The 21,010-nt window shown below is 35.2% G+C and overlaps 1 protein-coding gene and 1 pseudogene across 1 annotated transcript in view; one reads left to right on the top strand and one right to left on the bottom strand.

The window, feature by feature from the left end:
• The window catches only part of LOC105486481 (Rho associated coiled-coil containing protein kinase 2), a 163,951-nt gene that overhangs the window by 105,142 nt on the left and 37,799 nt on the right, over positions 1 to 21,010 (top strand). Inside the window, exons 5-11 of the mRNA XM_071076234.1 lie at positions 910 to 1,170; positions 9,604 to 9,748; positions 12,892 to 13,030; positions 15,154 to 15,245; positions 15,977 to 16,136; positions 19,181 to 19,241; positions 19,742 to 19,753. Of these exons, the coding sequence (XP_070932335.1) occupies positions 910 to 1,170; positions 9,604 to 9,748; positions 12,892 to 13,030; positions 15,154 to 15,245; positions 15,977 to 16,136; positions 19,181 to 19,241; positions 19,742 to 19,753 (870 nt within the window). The remainder of the gene's footprint in view (positions 1 to 909; positions 1,171 to 9,603; positions 9,749 to 12,891; positions 13,031 to 15,153; positions 15,246 to 15,976; positions 16,137 to 19,180; positions 19,242 to 19,741; positions 19,754 to 21,010) is intronic.
• On the bottom strand, positions 2,761 to 2,861 carry LOC112427518 (U6 spliceosomal RNA; annotated as a pseudogene).

Below are 21,010 nucleotides of genomic sequence, written 5' to 3'. Positions count from 1 at the left end.
GTCGATTTTACATTTTTAAAGCTGTCTTCAGTTTGTCTTATTAAACATTTCCTTGAGTATTGTTTTTGTTTCTCAAATTGCTGTTTCTCTATTTCATGATGTTGATTTTTCTCAAATATTGATTCTTAGTTTTATCTTTTCCCTGTTTGTCTGTGGACGACTTGTGTTTGCATTGCTTGTTTCTGGGAGAGGTGTGACATACTGTTTGGTAGAATGTACAGATAGGTTTTCTTCAGACATTGTGGTTTCTCTGTCTTTTTGGGGGCCAGTAGCAACCTGGACTGGTATCTTCTTTCTCTGGTCCCAGTGCTACTGCTGTAGTCTCAGTGCACTGAATGTCTCTTGTTTATCGTGAACAAGGTGATGGGGAAGGGGAGAGAAGAGTTACGGGTCTTCCAAATATGGCTACCAGTGACTCATTCTTTCCATTGATATGGGGCTTATTCCCTCTTCTTGTATCCATTGAATCTAGTATCTCTAGATTTTTTTAAATTGCTCCCATCTCCTCAGCTCTTTTCTGTGTGAGTTATGTGCAGTAGTTTGTTCAGAAAGCTGTTTTCTTTAAACTGTAGTGAATTCTTCTGTCATTCTTGCAGCCTTTAATGTTCCTTGTTCCTGTTTGTTTCTTTTTAAAAATGTTTCTATTTAAATAGTTTCTCTTGTATTGTGTTCTCCATGAGGGGAAATATTCATTTATGCTTGCGTAAGGTACCCATATAAAAATTTTGTCTGATACTGTTTTTCCATTACATATGCCCAAGTCTAAAATAAAAGATCTCATAAATTTTAGTTTTGGTTGTAAAATAGCTTGCCTTTTTCAATAGTAATAATGGTTTTTTAAATTTTTGTTTTGATTATGGTTTTTGGTTTGGGTTTTTTAAAATTTTTCCTTTTCCTTTTGTTTTCCAGCTTTTTTATGCCTTTCAAGATGATAGGTATCTGTACATGGTAATGGAGTACATGCCTGGTGGAGACCTTGTAAACCTTATGAGTAATTATGATGTGCCTGAAAAATGGGCCAAATTTTACACTGCTGAAGTTGTTCTTGCTCTGGATGCAATACACTCTATGGGTTTAATACACAGAGATGTGAAGCCTGACAACATGCTCTTGGATAAACATGGACATCTAAAATTAGCAGATTTTGGCACGTGTATGAAGATGGATGAAGTAAGTAAGCAAATTTTTAAAAATGATAGTGTTTTGAGGGACAGAAATAAATGAAATGCTTTAAATCAGGTCTTCATAGTTCTGAACAAAGGTAAATTTAGTTTTCATAACTGTATAGCAACCCAAACAAGATATAACCAACTTAAAACATTTCCTTTAGTAATCATTTATGTAGCTGTAGAGTACTTATCAAGAGAAATAAAAACTTAGCTAACTTAGTTGTCTTCCTCATAGACTGTTGACAAGCATTTGCTACCAATCAAAACTGGTTCATGTGTATAATCTAGGTGAAGGAGGACACAAAATCTAAATTAAGGTAAATGGGTATTTTCACCACCATTGTTATTTCTGCATTTTTTTCTTTAAAAGAGGAGGTAAAAGTAAGTAAAGAAATTTATGTTAGCATTTCTGCTCACTCCCTCTGCATCAACCATGCAGAATAAATATGGGAACATCATCTGTTGTGATACTTTGCCTGTTGATCAATTCGTATTATGATCAATAGGTTCAGTGGCATTAACCTTGTAGCTAATTATGATATTGATTTATTTTGATTGTAAAATGTATATATCTTGCCCTTTTCTCTGTAAGTGTGCAGTAAGAAATTCTTGATGGAGAGGGATCAGATTCTGTTTCCTTTGTATTACCCTGTTGGACCTAGGAGTCGACTTATAAATGTTAATATATGTTGACAACAAACTATTTCATCTTTTGTATGTTTTTTATAACTTTCCGGTATGCTTATAAAGCTATCTTATTTCTTGGTTGTTACCTAGTCAAATGTTTATTTTGAGTTAAGGTAATTTTCTCTCTACCTCTTAACTTATTCATGCCACCTGTATGACATTCACTTTTATTGATCATTCTAACTTCATCAGCATTCCAACTTCTAAGCTCATCTCAGATTTTACCTTGGCTTTAAGGTTCCTTCTGATAATCCTGACCTGACTGATCATTCTTTAATGTCATGATGTCCATGATTTACTCACATAGACAGAATTTGTGCTATACTTTATGGGCCATTTTTGTCTATCTTAATCTACCCAGCTAGAACTTAACATCCCTATATGTTTTTGGTCTTCTTGATAGAGTCTGTTATTATGTTCTGCAACCCTTAATCAATGTTTAATAGGTGGAGTTTTTTTATTGTGCCCAAAGCTCCCTCTTGTGGTATTTGGTATAATATAGTGTGAAATGATTAACAGTGCAAATTATCTTTAATGAAAATGAAGTATGAAATAATTTCCTAATAGAATGCTAAACTTATATCTGCTATACATAATATAACATGTTTTTGTGCTGTACTTCCATGAATGTATTTCGATTTTCATTAAACCAAAAACTTTTGGGGCTGGGGTACAGAGAAATAAATCATATCACATGTTTTTAGGGAGGATAAGGGTGGTTAAGGAGAGAAAGGTGTAGAGAAGGGGAATATGGGGAACAGGATAGAATATGGTACCTACAGAATAATTGTATAAGCATGTAAGCAATTACTTAAATTGTCTCTTTATAAGGCAAAATAAAACATGGCCTAATTTTGTTTACTATTTTTACTTTTATTTATTGTTATTACTTTTAATAAATTTAAAAAATATAGACTACTTCAAGAATTTGCATGTTATGCTTATGCAGGGGCCATCCTATCTGTGTCGTTCTAACTTTAGTATATGTGCTGCCGAAGTGAGCACTGTTTACTGTTTTTAAACTTAGGTACAGAGAGTTGAGTTTATACTCCTTTGTTCATAGTTTATTGTCATGAGTAGTCAACACAAAGGCCTCATCTTGCTTTTATTTTATATTTTCCTCCATTCAGTTTCTGTCTCATTCTATCTTTCCTCTCCCTGATAGATAGCTAGTATATGTTTACCATAGGTTTTTGCAGATTATTAGTGTAGTGTCCATGTATGTTCTTAGCTGGTGTAAACGGTATCTTGATGTAGATGTCTTTTTGTTTACTGTTATTACTCAGCATTGTTCTTATATCTCTCCCTGATAAATGTCAGTTAGTTCATTGCTTCTTTCTCCTGCTTAGTATTCCGTAGTATCTGTCAATCAATTTACCTTATTATTCCTTGGATGTTTGATTTCTAGGTCACCTCCAAATCCCTGCTAACAACAATACTGTCTTGAACATCTTTATATATGTCCCATGTATATGCTGACAAGGGATTCTCTAAGTATAAACATAGAAGTGAAACTGCTATATCAGAGGGTACATAAAAAAAGAATTGCCCAGTCTCCAGAATGGCTGTGAATGTTTGTAACTTCTTACTAGTAGTCCATGAGAGATCTTGTCTCCCCATATCCTTGCTAACGCTTATTATTCAGTTCTCTAAGGGCTACCAGTTCCATTGATACATAGTAGTATCTTTAAACAATTACGTTCATCTTACTGAACTAAGCCAAGAAAAAAATGAGATTTGTAAAAATTACATTAATCTTTTTTGTTGTTGTTGTAGACAGGGTCTCCTCTATTGCCCAGACTGGAGTGTAGTGGTGTAATCATAGCTCACTGTAGCCTGAAATCCCTGGGCTCAAGTGATCCTCCTGCCTCAGCCTCCCAAAGTGCTGGGATTAAAGATGTGAGGCACTGTGCCTGACCTGTTATGTTAATCTTGTAACTAATGACGACAAACCTCTCTTCATATATTTGTCAGTCATTTCTGATTTGTGAATTACCTGTTTATGTCTTTTAACTCTTTTAAATTGGTTTCTTGTTCATGTACAGGGATTCCTTATATAATCTAGATAGTGATTCCATAGATATTGCTGATATCATCTTCCATTGTATTACCCATCTATGCCTTCCTTTGTTTGAATAGAACTCCTTCATTCTGATGTAGTCAAAGATGTTTTTTAACAAATACTGAACTTTAGAAGTGTTGTTTTACCCCAGACCTCCATTCCTCAAGCAATACTAAGGATAATTATACAATGTTTAAGAACAGAAGAGTTTTTTATTAAAAACTATAGTACATTGAATTTATAATTTTCTATTAGTTTTTAACATGAATAGAGTTATTGCAAGTTTAAGGTTCAACACTTCATGTGCCTTTGTTTGATTATTGTTACTGTACCAAAGCCATTAGAAATGTCCATACTTTTGGCCAGCTGCGGTAGCTCACGCCTGTAATCCTAGCACTTTGGGGGAGGCCAAGGTAGGCAGATTGCTTGAGGCCAGGAGTTCGAGACCAGCCTGGCAAACAAGGTGAACCCCCATTTCTACTAAAAATAGAAAAATTAGCCAGGCGTGATGGTGCATGCCTGTAATCCCAGCTCCTTGGGTGGCTGAGGCATGAGAATTGCTCGAACCCAGGGGGCGGAGGTTGCAGTGAGCCGAGATCGTGCCAGGCCAGTGCCCTCCAGGCTGGGCAACAGAGCAAGACCCTGTCTCAAAAAAAAAAAAAAGGAAATGTCCATAGTTTTATTCTCATCCACTTACAGAAGGGAGTGTGACTTAGTTTTATATAGCTTACACACCAAAAATAATTTTTACATTTTTAAAAGTTTGTTTAAAAAAAGAAGAAAAATATGTGACAGAGACCCTGTGTGGTCCACAAAGCCAAAATATTTACAGTCTGGCCCTTTACAGGAAAAATTAGCCAACCCTTTATCTATAATATAGACATATATGCTCAAATTATTTTTCAGCCATCCTGACTTCCTATAAAATGTTATGCCATGGATAAAAGCAAAAATAAAATACAACTATAAACTTACAAGGACTAAAATAATTTGTCACTATCAGAATTAAGAGTAATAGTATCTCATTAAATTATATCATTGATAAATTGTATATTACACAGCTTTCTGGATGCAGTTGCCATCATCCTTATTCTCTCAGGAAAAAAACTTACCTAAATGTGAATGAGAGTCACATTGTAAGATATGTATATGTAGATGTGTCTCAGTAATAGTTGAGAGCTACTGCTATGTTGGATGTACTCTTTGCCTGTCATGCATTTTATAGCAACATTTACCACCTTTTAAGACTACATTATATGTTAGTATTTTAAATTATCTGAAGAGGCTGGGCACAATGGCTCATGCCTGTAATCCCAGCACTTTGGGAGGCTGAGGTGGGTGGATCACCTGAGGTCAGGAGTTCGAGACCAGCCTCACTAACATGGCGAAACTCTTGTCTCTACTAAAAACACAAAAGTTAGCTGGGCGTGATGGCGCGGGCCTATAGTCCCAGCTACTCAGGAGACTGAGGCGGGAGTATCGCTTGAACCCAGGAGGCGGAGGTTGCAGTCAGCCGAGATCGTGCCACTGCACTCCAGCCTAGGCGACAAAGCGAGACTCCATCTCAAATAAATAAATAAATAAATATTACTTGAAGTTAGGATATGATTTTTATCTATTAATATTCTAGCATATACCATTTGACTAAATAGAGGCTATATTTTTTTAAAAAAATAACTGGTAGCTTTTTTTTTAAGTAATTTTTTTTTTAAAAAGGTATGCATTTTCAAAAGGTTTCTCAGATTATTTTAAATGTATCAGATTAAATATGTATTTGCTAAATGTATTTGATGTATTATGGACAAAAAATCATAAATTCAGAGAATTTACTGAAAACACTGAATTTACTGAAAAGAGAAGAATTTCCCACAACAGAAACTTTCAATGATTCTGTTAATTAAAAATTCCATTTACAGTTTTTTTTTCCACCTTTATAGGAAGCATTTCAGTTGTTTTTAGACCAACTCCAAGATTTCTGATTGACCAGTTTTGTGTTTTCAGTAAGTTATCTCGATTTATGATTTTTTTGACCATGATAACATATCAAATATGTTTAGAAAATATGCATTTAATCTGATACATTTAAAATAAAATAATTTGAGACGCCTTTTGAAAATGCATACTTGATTATCCGGCTCTCCAGCTTAATACCCTTCAGTAGATTTCTGTCATCTACTGAATTAAGTTCAAACTCCTTAGCTTGTCACATGAAATTTCTTCTGATATGATCTCCTACCTGCTTTTGTACCCTATTCTCTATCATTTGACAGTACTTTATGGCTTAGAAGTCTTGAGTTACATGTAGTTCTTTCTGTACTATGATATATCATGATTCTTGGCCTACATATATGCTGTCTAAAAATCTGCCTGGAAATTTGTTATTCATATTTTGAAACTCAGTCCAAAGTTTGCCATCTTGTGAAAGCTCCTTAGGTTGGCCTCTTTGTCCTTTCCACATGTCCCCCTTTTGGAGCATTTTCTTATTTTTTGACTCTATACAATGTTTAAGACTTGTCTTATATTTTCTCTGTCTCACATCTGGAATCACCTTCTTCTCCAAGAAGCTCTGATTCTTTTTATTAAAAAATGGTATTTATGGCCGGGCGCGGTGGCTCAAGCCTGTAATCCCAGCACTTTGGGAGGCCGAGACGGGCGGATCGCGAGATCAGGAGATCAAGACCATCCTGGCTAACACGGTGAAACCCCATCTGTACTAAAAAATACAAAAAACTGGCCGGGCGAGGTGGCGGGCGCCTGTAGTCCCAGCTATTCCGGAGGCTGAGGCAGGAGAATGGCGTAAACCTGGGAGGCGGAGCTTGCAGTGAGCTGAGATCCGGCCACTGCACTCTAGCCTGGGCGACAGAGCTAGACTCCGTCTCAAAAAAAAAAAAAAAAAAAAAAAAGAATGGTATTTATAAATCAACAATTGGGTGCTAGATGTGCTCATTGCTTCTGGACTTTTAGGCCCTGCCAGGTGACAGAGTTAGGGGGTATATATTGTATATATTAAATGTACTAAACCATAAACCACATGTACACACGTTTATATTTAATTTTGTGTATGTCTGTATATATAGCATATTGAAAGTTAGGAGCTCATACTGCTAACTCTGATTCAAGTCCAGCACCACTAGGTTTATTCTAGTCTCTCTCCTTTCTTTTTTGTAATTTCTCTCGTGAACAGTAAAACTCTTGGCTCTCATTATCTGCAATGTATTTACTTACCAGTTCAACCCTAGTATACACATAAAATTATTTCAGAATTGCCAGTCCTTACCCCTGTGACAAAAAGATTTGCTAACCAAAATATATTATTTTTGTATACTTTTGTTTTTAATTAGTCTTACAGTATCCTGTTAAGATGTTATTTTCCAGAGTTAGTTTAGTTTGTTTCTTTCTGCCTTCTCTAATGTGGTTAGGTTATTTATTTATAAAACAGGTTCATTTCTTATTTTTTTGTATTCCATTTAGAGTTCCCCCCACATCCTGATTGGTTTTAATGTTTATTTTATTTTATTTTTTGGACACGAAGTTTCCTCTGGTTTTAGAAGATAGAGCTATACAAAATGTATGCTCAGAGAAGAGTCATTTGCTCCATATTCCCATACCCTGTTCCCATTACTCCCTTCTTTCCATCCTTTGACCACCCACCCACTGTTGGTAAACCAATCTCTTTAGTTTTTTACTTATCCTTCTCACAGTTCATTTAAACAGGGTTAGAGACTTGTTATAAATGTAGATTTCATATTCATATAATTTGAGAGCTTCCACATAACACACTTTTAAAATACTTTTAAATATCATTTTCAAATGTTTGTTTTAAAAACTTCAGTATGCTAGCCAGAAATCATAGTTAGAACATTAATTTTCCAAAAGCAGAGTGTTATTCACATAGTTTAGTATGTGAATATAGTTTACTATTAGTAATTACTATTACTATATAGAATATAATAGTTTATAACCAAAAAAAATCTTTAGTCCTACCCAAGTATTTATTCTGCAAGTGGTTATTTACACTGATAGGCAGCTTATCCTTCCAGTATTCATTGTGTGGAACTTTATGTTTAGTTGTTTTGAATTTCACTGCATTTCTTAAACATGTTTATACTAGGTTGTTCCTGTTTCTTTATGCTCTTTTTTTCTATCTATCCTGTCATACCACCCTGTCTCTTTTAAACCCTAACTTATCCATCCTTTACAGCCTAACTTTATGCCAATTCTTTCTTATCTTGCCCTTTCTTCTCCTTCCTCTGAACCTTTGAATGCTAAGTAATTTTTCCTTTGGTTGCATGTGTGTGTTTGTGTTTGTGTGTGTGTGTGTCTCCAGTGAGTTGGTTTTAGTAGCTAAGTCTCATATGTTTTTAAAACCTGATTTCTGTGGATGTATGTGAAATCAGGAAATTTTGTTTAACCTAATAAGCCTCTGTTAATTTTTTCCCCCAACAGAAGTCTAGACTATAGGACAGTCCATGATAAAAATTAATTGTATACCCTGCCTTTTGAAGTCAGGCACTGTCTTGTTCATCATTTGTCCTTCGTAGTAATCCACACACAGTGTTACTTCCATGGTTTGCTCAATTATTTCCATAAAATTTATTTTTAAATTTCTATTCAAACTAAAATAGCTTTTATTCTCTATTTGCTATATATGTGGGAAAATAAAGCCATTGAGTTAGTTCTGTCAATTTGAGAATGAATGAAAAGATTTTTTTCTATAACATGTTTTATATAAAGTTACATGAATTAGGTTTACAAAATGTGTTCAACCTCCTTTTCTCAAGGTAGCCATAATACTCAGTATTAGGTAGTTTGTATAGCTTCCTTATGAGGAATGTGGGCAACACACTCTTTACTGGGCAGGTCAAGGAAATAAAGGGCACTTAATCTCTCAAATCATTGCAAGTTGGACAGAGCTAGAGGTAAAGAAACACCATTTAGCACTATACTTCTCTAGTCATTTAATTTTGCAGCATGCAGACACACCCACCCCTATAATGGTTATTGTACTTGTCAAAAAGACATCAGGGAGGGATTATTTTATTACCTATTGAAACTAAACACAGATAAGTGGTTTTTAAAAATCATCTTGCCAAATATATTGATGCCACAGCTACATATTTCTAAATATATAGCCTGGAAGTATAGCTTTCACACTTCTAAGATCTTCTAATTTAAACATTTGATCTATTTCTTTGTTTTTTTTCTTGGTAATATAAAAGCCAATTCTTTATTCAGCCTCCAAACTGGGGCCCTTTGTTATCTTAATTGTTTCAGTTTATTCTGGAAATATGAAAGCTTCCTTACTCTAATGATTCTTTTTTCTAGGTCAGCGTCCTTAAGACCACATTTTGTACTAACTTTACAACTACTTTATAGTGTAAAAAATAAGAAAAAGAAAAGTTGTTGATTTGCCTGGAATCTCCATTTTACCACCTTTTTCTTCTTTTGTTGAGGAAGCCTCCTGTATTTTAGAGTTCACAGTTTATTCCTATCTCCCATAATTGAGGCATTTTAATGCATTTTCCAATGTATTTATTCTCTGTATCCCAAAGTCATGTCAGCAGAGAAGTTCTGTTGGTAGCAATATGTAATCACTGTATATCTAGTAATAAATGGATTCATTGCATTTATAAGTGTGTGTTTTTACACTGATCTGTTTTTTCTTTATCTCTCCTGTTTATGCAGACAGGCATGGTACATTGTGATACAGCAGTTGGAACACCTGATTATATATCACCTGAGGTTCTGAAATCACAAGGGGGTGATGGTTACTATGGGCGAGAATGTGATTGGTGGTCTGTAGGTGTTTTCCTTTTTGAGATGCTAGTGGGTAAGTAAATATTTTAACTTTTTTCAAAACACTTCTTATAATACTTTATTTCAGTCAAGAATTTGAGAATATAAGGAAATTAATTGCCTTTGTCGTAGGGAAGAATTGGATTTCTGGAAACTTTGAATTAGTAGTATCTGATAGGGCAGACTGTTAATTGGAAAATTAATAACAAGCCTGATGCTGGCATGGTGATTAAATGGAATAAGTAGAATGTAAAAAGAATTAAAAATATATCACCAGGAAATATTTCTCCAGTAGACATTTTTGAATTATTAAAATATTAGAGCAAGAAGCAAGTTTACAGCTTCAGTGGGCCTTCATTCTAAGATTTTCCTTCTTTTTTTTTTTTCTTTTTTTTCTGAGGCAGGATCTCGCTCTGTTGCCCAGGCTGGAATGCAGTGGCATGAACACAGCTCACTACAACCTTGACCTCCTAGGCTCAAGTGATCATCCCGTTTTGCCTCCCGAGTAGCTAGGATTACAGGCACATGCCACTAAACCCACTGATTTTTTTCATTTTTTGTAGAGAGTGGTCTTATCATGTTGCCCAGGCTAGTTTCAAACTCCTGACCTCAAGTGTTCCTCCCACCTCAACCTCCCAAAGTGCTGAGATTTTAGGCATGAACCTCCACGCCTAGCCCTCTAAGATTTTCTTGATCAATCATATTTGTTATAGTGTTTCAGTATAAGACTTAATATTTGTCCCAATAATAGTAAAGTAAAAATCTCTTTAGTTTATGTGATTACATAATTGATTTCGTAAACAACTGTATTCCTTCCATTTACTACTTGCATATATATTTTGTTTGTAATTCTCGTGAAATAAATTATAAATATAATGTTTACCATTTGATTATCAAGATAAATATATTTTATAATAACATTGCAGTTTTAGAAAACTCAGAGACAAATTTAGTTATTTCTTCTTTTTTATGACCAAATCAAAATTTGAAAGGCTGAAGTATTTCAAAACTTTCTTTACATCATAGATTTCATTCCTTTTTTTTGTTTTGTTTTGTTTTGTTTTGTTTTGTTTTGTTTTTTGAGACGGAGTCTCGCTCTGTCGCCCAGGCTGGAGTGCAGTGGCGCGATCTCGGCTCACTGCAAGCTCCGCCTCCTGGGTTTACGCCATTCTCCTGCCTCAGCCTCCTGAGTAGCTGGGACTACAGGCGCCCGCCACCGCGCCCGGCTAATTTTTTGTATTTTTAGTAGAGACGTGGTTTCACCGTGGTCTCGATCTCCTGACCTTGTGATCTGCCCGCCTCGGCCTCCCAAAGTGCTGGGATTACAGGTGTGAGCCACCGCGCCCGGCCATAGATTTCATTCCTAAGGTTTCCCATTTCTAAGTACTCCGGTCATAAAAATATTAATACCTTTGGGCTAAGGAAGCCAGTGACGTGGCATGGGGATGAGGGTTGAAAATGTAGTTAAATCCACTTTCCAAGGCAAGTATGTCAAGGCTAGTAACATAACATGGAATTAATTAGAGTTAAAATATACTTTTTAGAATTAGAGAATATGTTTTCTAAAAGGTGAGCCTAAAAGAAATGGTAGTGTAAAGCCTGTATGATAAAAGACTATGGTTATTGCTAAAAAATCAGAAATTTTTGATAAATTTCAAGTTTAAATAATTACTGTTGAACTTTTTTGTGGCATAAATTGCTTTCTCTTGATGACTGTCTTGTGTATGTAGCATTGATCTTGTTATGCTTCGTTTCATGTCATAGTATGACCTACTCTATTTTGGGCCTTTCAAAGTGAGTCTCTTTGTATACATTATATGGTCCCATGTAGCTGTCTATTCTCCCACCTCTGGCCTAGGTTGTGTCTTGTAATCTTTTGAAAATAGAATATATTCTCTTTTTGGCCTAGACACGCTTTCTTAGGGATTTACAAAATAAGGTACTTTAGAGTAAGTAATTTGGCTTATTCGATGAAGAGGCCATTTAAATTCTCCCGATTGCAAGGCTGAGTGGTGCTAGCTCAGCTCTTCAGGAGCCTGAGTGAGGCAGGAGGATTACTTGACCCCAGGAGTTCAAGGCCAGCCTGGGCAACATATGAGATACTGTGTCTAAAAAAGTAATAATAAAAGAGTAGAATTAAAATAAATACAAAATTTTTAACATAAAATTAAAAAATAAAGTAAAAGTTTAAAAATAAATTAAAAAAATAAAAAATAAAATATTGAATTCAAAGCTGCCCTCTACCTTTCTTTGAACACAAACAAAAAATAACTACCTGAAGACATTTTTTGAAGTTTTGGATTGGCTGATTTAGGAAAGTCAGGTTTTCATTAAAGTTCCTTGTAGTGTAGGTGTACTCGCAGAGCCTGTAACACTTGTGGCTTTAGCTCAGTACTGGCCAGAATGGTGCCTTCAACATTTTCTATCTTTATACTTGCTTCAGTGCATCTATCACAGTCATTAGTAAGAACACTGCATGGGGAGACCATTTCTGCCCTCTTTCAACTCTAGCTACATGTCATTTTAAGCTAGTCACAGTCTGTCTCTTTGGGCCTGACTTCCTCTTATGTAAAATAATAGAGCTGGTTTAACTCTTGGAGCAGCCCTGTCTGGCCTATCATGATGTAAATGATTTAAATCTGTGCTGTCCGGTGTGGTAACCATTGGTTACATCATGACTTAAAATGTGGCTAGTATAACTAGGGAATTGTGTTTTTCATTTTATGTAATTCATTTTAACTTTAAATTGCCACCTGTAGCTAGTGGCAACTGTGGTGTATAGCGTAGCTCTACAGAGTGATTTCAAAATGCTGATCCAGCCCAAGCATTAAAGGACTCTGACTGATCTGACCCCATACAGGAAATCTTTCTCTTGCACTATTCAGTAAAACATTTCCTTTCTTACGTTAAAAAAAAATCTCAGCACATTCTGGAGTTATCATTGATTTTATTTTGCTTTTAAGGGATGAGAGGTCATTGGTGGTGTTACAATTTAAATACATTCTTTGTTTTAGAATATAACAATATGTCTGTTGTTTTGACTGGGACTCTGTGCCCATAGAATATTTGTTCTTCACTGCATGTGACAAATTTCAACTTAACATACTTAAATATTAGGTGAAAAGTGTTTCCTTTGCATTCTCTGTTACACTCAGTATCTTCTTTCTTGAAATTTAGGGGATACTCCATTTTATGCGGATTCACTTGTAGGAACATATAGCAAAATTATGGATCATAAGAATTCACTGTGTTTCCCTGAAGATGCAGAAATTTCCAAACATGCAAAGAATCTCATCTGTGCTTTCTTAACAGATAGGTAATGTACATTGAATTTGTTTGTAGAGAAGCCCTTTTATGTTAAATTTGTAGAAATAAAAGCATACCTAGCTTATTAACATATGAAATCAGTCTGCCTCTCATTACCCAAGTAGCATCTAATTCTGGGTTAGCCTTTTCCTTCTGCTAAGCTTGGTGTTGGGCTACCTCCTTGTTATGTGTGTACAGCCCAGTTGTAATCAAACTCTAACCTTAACCCTCATGTCTAAAAAGGAAAAAATAGAACTTGGTAAAACAATGGATTTGAAAGAAATAAAACTTTTGTATTGTTCACATTTTATCCTCCAAGCTGGTTAATCCGTATTACTCTTATATAACTTTTGAGAGTATTTTGTGTAGATAAATACTCAGCAGGTTATAATCTTAAAAACTATTTGTGTTAGACTTGGGAGTGCTTCCTTCCCAACCCTTTTTAATTTACATTTGAATATGAGCAAGACTATCCTGGAAATTCTATACTTTTAAAAACAAAATGATGAACAAAGGTGAGAAAACCTGCCCCAAAAAGAGAAGCTAGAAAACTCTTTGATTTGTCTTCCTTGTTCACTCCATTCCATTTTTTTCTAATGTCCCATTTTATATTTGTGATGGGAGTCATCCCATCAAAGGACCAACATATAGAAGAGGGTGCTCACACCCTTGTTCAAACTTACACATCAGCTTTGTGATCTTGGGGAAATTATTTTTACTTTTTTGGGAAATAATTTTACTCATCCATAAAACAGTGGGCTCAAATTACATAACTAAGGGCATTTCTAGCTCTAATATGCTAAGATTCCTCGGCACATCTTGTTGTTTATTAATTTGTTACAAGCATGACTGCAGTGACTATCCTCACACATTCATCTCTGTATACTTTTTATAGGATAAAATCTTAAAGGTGGAATTCTGGGATACACATTTTAAAATTAAGTGATGTTACAAAATTGATCCCCAGATGAGTTACATCAATATGTATTTCCATTAACAAAATTGTTTTCCTCTCGTCAAACTGAACATTATAAAATGTTTTTTCTTTTTTTCATCAAAGAGGATAATTATTTTTATTTGTCAATCATTTGTAGAATAAAACTTTAATACCTGTTAATTACATGGTTGATGAGTGGTCGGTGCTCATAAAGTAAAATGGAAATGACAATTTATATATTAAGACCTGGAGATGAGGAGATGTTATCTTTGAAAAGAAGGAGAGATGCCTCTTTCTAGAGGATAGGGTGGAAGAAGAACACAGCCTGTATGTTTGATGTGGGCACTGAGCAGGATTGGTAGGGATGGTCATAATTTGTGCTGGATGATAAATTGTACAACAGGGTGCACCTGTTTTATGTTTATAAAAGGAGTGTTATGAAATATTTAAATTAGTAGTTATGGGGCAGGGGTATGCAATCTAAGGAATGATTATAGGTGGAAAACTGATATTTTGAAAATAAGTTAATGCCATAAATATGGCTAGGAGCACTTCCCCTTAAGGTCTACAGTTTTCCTATTTATGATAAACATAGCTCCAGGGCCTTGTATAACACAGATGCTATTTCCATACACTCTTCATTGAAGACTCAGAAGTTCAAAGAATGAAATTCTTTGTAACACTTTTCATATGTGCAGAATGATAACTTTAATATACATGTAGAGATGTAATTTACCAGAATAAATGTGGATAGCTTCAAACATATGAATTCTTTTTAGGAAAGGGAGAGATTTTGAAAATAATATTTCTATTAGAGAAGTTTTGAATAACTCTTCTCTGCCAGAAGTTAGACCTATGTCTCTTTATATCCTGAAGTTATTGTCATTCAGTCGTGGCACATGTAGGTGAATTTTTTTACTTGATAGTCTTATGTGCTTTCGTTTGATGCAAACTATAGACAGAAACATTTTATTTTTCACGACATTTATTATGCATTACAGTTTTTTAAATCTATCTAAAGAGATCACATACTGTAACATGGGATTGCTTATTTTTGAGAAACATTTAAGCTGAAGCTTTTAATACAAACATCTCGAATTTACTTGAGATCTTTATTTTGGTTAAACTATTGACGTAGAGGTAATCTTTTTATTTTACAATTTTTAAATAATACAATCTTTAACTGCATTATTTAGGGAGGTACGACTTGGGAGAAATGGGGTAGAAGAAATCAGACAACATCCTTTCTTTAAGAATGATCAGTGGCATTGGGATAACATAAGAGAAAGTAAGTCAATAAACCTAAATATTTTCATTCCATCACATTCTGAAACTCATAATTTGATTCCTTTTTTGAAATAACAAGCATGTTTGATAACACTTAATGCTAACTCATTTTCAAATTGAGAAATTTCATTTCAAATTTGTTCTGTGGCAGTATTTATAACAATATTCCTCAATATCTTTGCAAACTGTTAGCAATATTTCTCAACACTTTTATAATAAACATTACACATTCCTTAATTTGCTAAGTTAAGCTTTGTAGATCTCAATAATTTTCAGAATCAAGGGAATATAATCCTTTAATTTAAATGTGTTTGATTTGACAAATCAACAATTATTTATGGAGACCATACTCTGTTAAATATTGTGGTAAGCATAGTATCTTATTTTTACTATGTATATATGACATTGATTCATTTTAAGGGTAAGAAATATTTCTGTTTTGAGAACGTAGAAAATTGAGATCTCTAAATTCTGTGCAAATTATTGCTGCTTGTAATTTTTAACAACTAGAATAATATGTTGCTTTCCTTGTTTAATGGATTAATCTGTATTTAAAACTGATCTAATATAGCATTAAATTACAAAATTTTAATTCTGTGAATCGACAAAATGGAAAATGCACTGCTATAAATTTATAGTGTTATTAAATAATAAATAATATATCATAATAAAATAGGATGGTTTATATATTTTGATTGTGAATGAAATAATTTATTTCTTTTCTTTTAATAGCGGCAGCTCCTGTAGTACCTGAACTCAGCAGTGACATAGACAGCAGCAATTTCGATGACATTGAAGATGACAAAGGAGATGTAGAAACCTTCCCAATTCCTAAAGCTTTTGTTGGAAATCAGCTGCCTTTCATAGGATTTACCTACTATAGAGAAAATTTGTATGTAGTTTATTATTTATTAATATTTACTGTTTTTAGAATCTCGCTATAAGATGTCTTATTTTGAGACTGAATTACAGAAGATAAAGTGCTAATTTGTTTTTTCCAAAAGAACTATCATCAGAAGAATTCTTAATTTTATTTTATTATTTCTGAATGTTATATGTTATTCATTTATAAGTTATTGCAAGACACCATTTTACATTCTTTTGGGGATATAGAGTAAAAGCAGATACCTATTTTTGAAGAAGCTTGTCATCTCATGAAGGATATAAGAGAATTATATAGTCATAAAGAAGGGTAAAATGTGACAGTTGCCTTAAGAAAGATGCTAAGAGAATCTGGGATGGTTCAGAAGAAAAACAGAAATCATCTCTTTTGGTTGGGAGTAGGGAGAAGTCAGGTCAGATCTCTGGGAAGAGGCAGCATTTTAGCCAAGTCTAACAAGAAGAAGTTTTGAGTGGCTGAAATATGGGGAGATTAGGGGACAGTTGTGAGGTGTTGAATAGTGGAAGCAAATGTTGGGAATGTGAGCACACATTGGGAACAGAGCACTCACATTGAGTCCGGTAGCACTCAAACATAGAGCAGGGGCTACTATATCATGACTGTTTAGAGGACTCGATGAGACTACGTGGTTTTCTTGCCTGTAGTCTCTGCATCTAGCAGAGAGTCTGACACAAGGTCATTCAATAAATATTGGTTAACTGGAGTGAGTATTGGATGTAAGATTAGAAAATATGTTGAGGCTGGGTGTGGTGATTCACACATGTAATCCTAGCACTTTGGGAGGCTGAGGTGGGAGGATAGTTGAGCCTAGGAGTTCTAGACCAGCCTAGGCAACAAAGTGGAACCCTGTCTTTAAAAAAGAAATAAAAACACTTGGGTATGGTGGCTCATGCCTGTAATCCCAGCACTTTGGAGGCTGAGGCAGGCAGATCACATGAGGTCAGGAGTTTGAGACCAGCCTGACCAACATGGAGAAACCCTGTCTCTACTAAAAAATACAAACTTAGCTGGGCATGGTGGCACATGCCTGTAATCTCAGCTACTCTGGAGGTTGAGGCAGGAGAATCGCTTGAACCCAGGAGGTGGAGGTTGTGGTTGAGCTGAGATTGTGCCATTGCACGCCAGCCTCGGCAACAAGAGTGAAACTCCATCTCAACAAAAGAAAAGAGAAAGCCAGACATGGTGGTTCGTGCCTATAATCCCAGATACTTCGAGGCTGAGATGAGAGGATCACTTGAGCCCAGGAGTTCAAGGTTGGAATGAGCTGTTCCAGCCTGGGCGACAGAGTGAGACCATGTCTTTAAAAAAAAAAAAAGGCCAGGCGTGGTGGCTTAAGCCTGTAATCCCAGCACTTTGGGAGGCCGAGGCGGGCGGATCACGAGGTCAGGAGCTCGAGACCATCCTGGCTAACATGGTGAAACCCTGTCTCTACTAAAAATACAAAAAAATTAGCCGGGCATGGTGGTGCATGCCTGTAGTCCCAGCTACTCGGGAGGCGCAGGCAGGAGACTGGCGGGAGCCTGGGAGGCGGAGCTTGCAGTGAGCCGAGATTGCGCCATTGCACTCCAGCCTGGGTGACAGAGCGAGACTCCGTCTCAAAAAAAAAAAAAAAAAAAAAAAAAAAAAGAATGAGTTTTGGGGAAGAATAATCAGCAGATGATTGTTGTGTGCTCAGCTAAGGGGCTTTTGACCACCTGGCATTGGGAAGCCACTGAATATTTGAGAAACATATTTTTGACAAACTTGTAGTATATCCGTGTGTGTAGTATGTGATGATCAGAATAATCAACCATTGCAATTTGCCCAGGACTGAGAGTTTTCCTAGGATGTGGCATGGCACTTTCATGCCAAAACCAGGAAAAATCCAGGCAAACCAGGATGAGTTGGTCACCCTAAAAACTATTGTCATGCTGACCAAAATGAGGGTATCAGTGCCAGGAAAAACACAAGCATGGTGTAGGCAGTAGGGAAGAACCCAGTTGAGAGAAATTGATAGTAAAATAGAAGTGATGATTTATATATTTAAGACCTGGAGATAAAGACATGTTATCCTTAAAAAGGAGAGAGGTCTTTTTCAAGAAGATGGTGTAGAAGAATTAAATAGTTATAGAAACTGTAACTATTACAGGCGGCTCATGCCTGTAATCCCAGCACTTTGGGAGGCTGAGGTGAGCGGATCACTTGAGGCCAGGAGTTCAAGACCAGCCTGGGCAATACAGCAAGACTCTTTCTCCGCAAAAAATTTAAAAATTAGCCAGGTGTAGTGGCATGCGCCTGTACTCCTAGCTACTTGGGATGCTGAGGCAGGAGGATTACTTGAGCCTAGGAGTTCGAGGCTGCAGGGGGCTATTATTGTACCACTGTATTCCAGCCTGGGTGACAGATTGAAACAAGAAAGAAAAGTGAGATAGTAAGATGAAGAGGCGGGAAGTATAGTTGCATTTAGTGAGTCTGGTGCAAACAAAATTAAAGACTAGTTATCCCGTAAGAGGGAAAGGCAAGAAAAGTTTAGCGTTTGATTGATTGAGTGAGTGAGTGAGATGGAGTCTCACTTCGTCGCCCAGGCTGGAGTGCAGTAGTGCGATCTTGGCTTATTGCAACCTCCACCTCCCGGATTCCAGTGATTATCATGCCTCAGCCTCCCGAGTAGCTGGTACTACAGCTGTCCGCCACCATGCCTGGCTAATTTTTGTATTTTTTTTTATTGTTTTATTTTTTTTTTTAGTAGAGATAAAGTTTCACCATGTTTGTCACACTGGTCTCGAACTCCTGACCTCAGGTGATCTGCCCGCCTTGACCTCCCAAAGTGCTGGGATTACAGGTGTGAGCCACAACGCCTGGCCCTAGTATTTTAAATTATTGGAAATGATACAGATGTCTTGAGGGAAAAATATGGCTTCATTTATAAATAATGTGTTGAAGTGAAAAGAGAGAAATCTGTGTTTGACATTTAAGTCTGAGAATAACTTGAATAAAATAGCACATGGATTAAGATGAAATGTAAAATAATTTATTTTCTCCCCCCTTCCATATAGATTATTAAGTGACTCTCCATCTTGTAGAGAAAATGATTCAATACAATCAAGGAAAAATGAAGTATGTATAAATTTTTACTCCTGTAGTTATTTTAGTTGCATGTTTAAATATTTTAGTAATGCCCATGTTTTTAAAAAGCTAATTTGATGCTTCTTTTAAAATCATGAGATGGCATTCCTTGTGTAATACAGTTTAACATAGCATTGCAATGATTGATTTATGCGAATAGTGTCATTATTCAAGACATGGTGGCTAGTACAAAGATGACTTTTACATGGCTTTAGTCTTAGTTGAGTGCCAAAAGTGATAGAATAAGTTTGTAAACAACTATAATAACATTTAGAAAATTGACTTCTATAATCTATAAATGAATGCAAAGCTAAATCATACATGTATATACACATACACATAAATGATGATGCTAAACATTTTTTCTTCAAACTTACGAAAACTAAAGCATTAGGTTGGATAATTTTGTTATGGTTTGTGTTTTAGGAATTTTACAGAATATAACCAGCAATTTTAATATTCTAATGTGTTTTCTGTTTTGTTTTAAATAGGAAAGTCAAGAGGTATGTTGATGTTGTCAGATATATTGAAAAATTGAGAAAAACTCATCACTCTCGCAATGTTTAAATATAGTCATATCCTACCTAGCATTTTGGAGTACTACATTACCCAAGAGAGAAGTTCACAACCTTTTTTCTACCAAGTATCTCTTTTATTATTGTTCTGTGGATCTGTTTAAAATATATATTATGTAATTTTGTTTTTGTTTATTAAGGGCATATAACTGGCAGCAAGAATTTCTGATTAGCATGTAATAACTGGTATGCTCAAATTATTGTAATGCAGTAGTAGCCAAAAGCAATTAAACTTGACTAGTTCGTTAGCCTGTATATTTTTATTAAGGGAAAATAGAGTTTTGCTTAAGATAGATGCAGTGTTTAAAACCATGGAGAACCTGATCACTAGAAGGAATATTGGAAAGAACATTGCCATGGGAGTCTAATAGAACTGCATTGATTTTTGGCACTGCCACTTATTAGCTATGCTATCTTGGCCTGGTTATTTACCTTTTTTGAATTTCATTTTCTTTATCAAATAGATACAATGCTACCATCTTTGTAGGATTGTTGTTAATATTAACAAGACAATATTTGTAAAGTATGTGATATTTTACCAAAGGCACCACAGGAGCTCAAAATGTTAAATCCTTTAAAAAGTAAATAATGTTCCAGAAATGGATTATTTAATAGTTTCGGTAATTTTAGCTTGTTTAAAGACTTACATGGCTAGGAAACACTGCTGAGGAGATGGCTTGTAATTAATTAGCTATCATTTATTCGAAAGTTATTGATTACTCCACAGTAATATTACCAGCATTACGTAGGAAGATATAAAAGAAGAGCTTATATTCTTATTTTCCACAGTAATATATTTTTGAGCATATTCAGTTGAATACTCTATTTGTTTTAGATGTGTTCATTTTTATCTGACTAGCACAAATAATGACAATATTTTCAAGCAAATAATTCATAGAAAAGCAGCAGAAGATATCAGAGGTGGTATTCTTTATAATGAATTTGAAACTTTCTGTCATAGAACAATTCTGCCAAAGTTAGAGCTTCTTATGCATGGTTACCTAAGTGTGTTCATACATACATGTGTAAAGCAAGAGATGGGAAATTTTTTCCTTTATCATATATAAGTCACCTTAAGAAGATACAAATACTGTACCATTATATAGGACATTATGTTTAGTGGAAGACAAAATAAGTTTATCATTTTCTTTAAGCCTCCCATCTTTAAATATGACCAAAATACAT

The sequence above is a fragment of the Macaca nemestrina genome, chromosome 13 (assembly GCF_043159975.1).
Source record: "Macaca nemestrina isolate mMacNem1 chromosome 13, mMacNem.hap1, whole genome shotgun sequence".
NCBI classification, from domain to species: Eukaryota; Metazoa; Chordata; class Mammalia; order Primates; family Cercopithecidae; genus Macaca; species Macaca nemestrina.
This window is presented reverse-complemented; position numbering and strand designations above follow the sequence as displayed.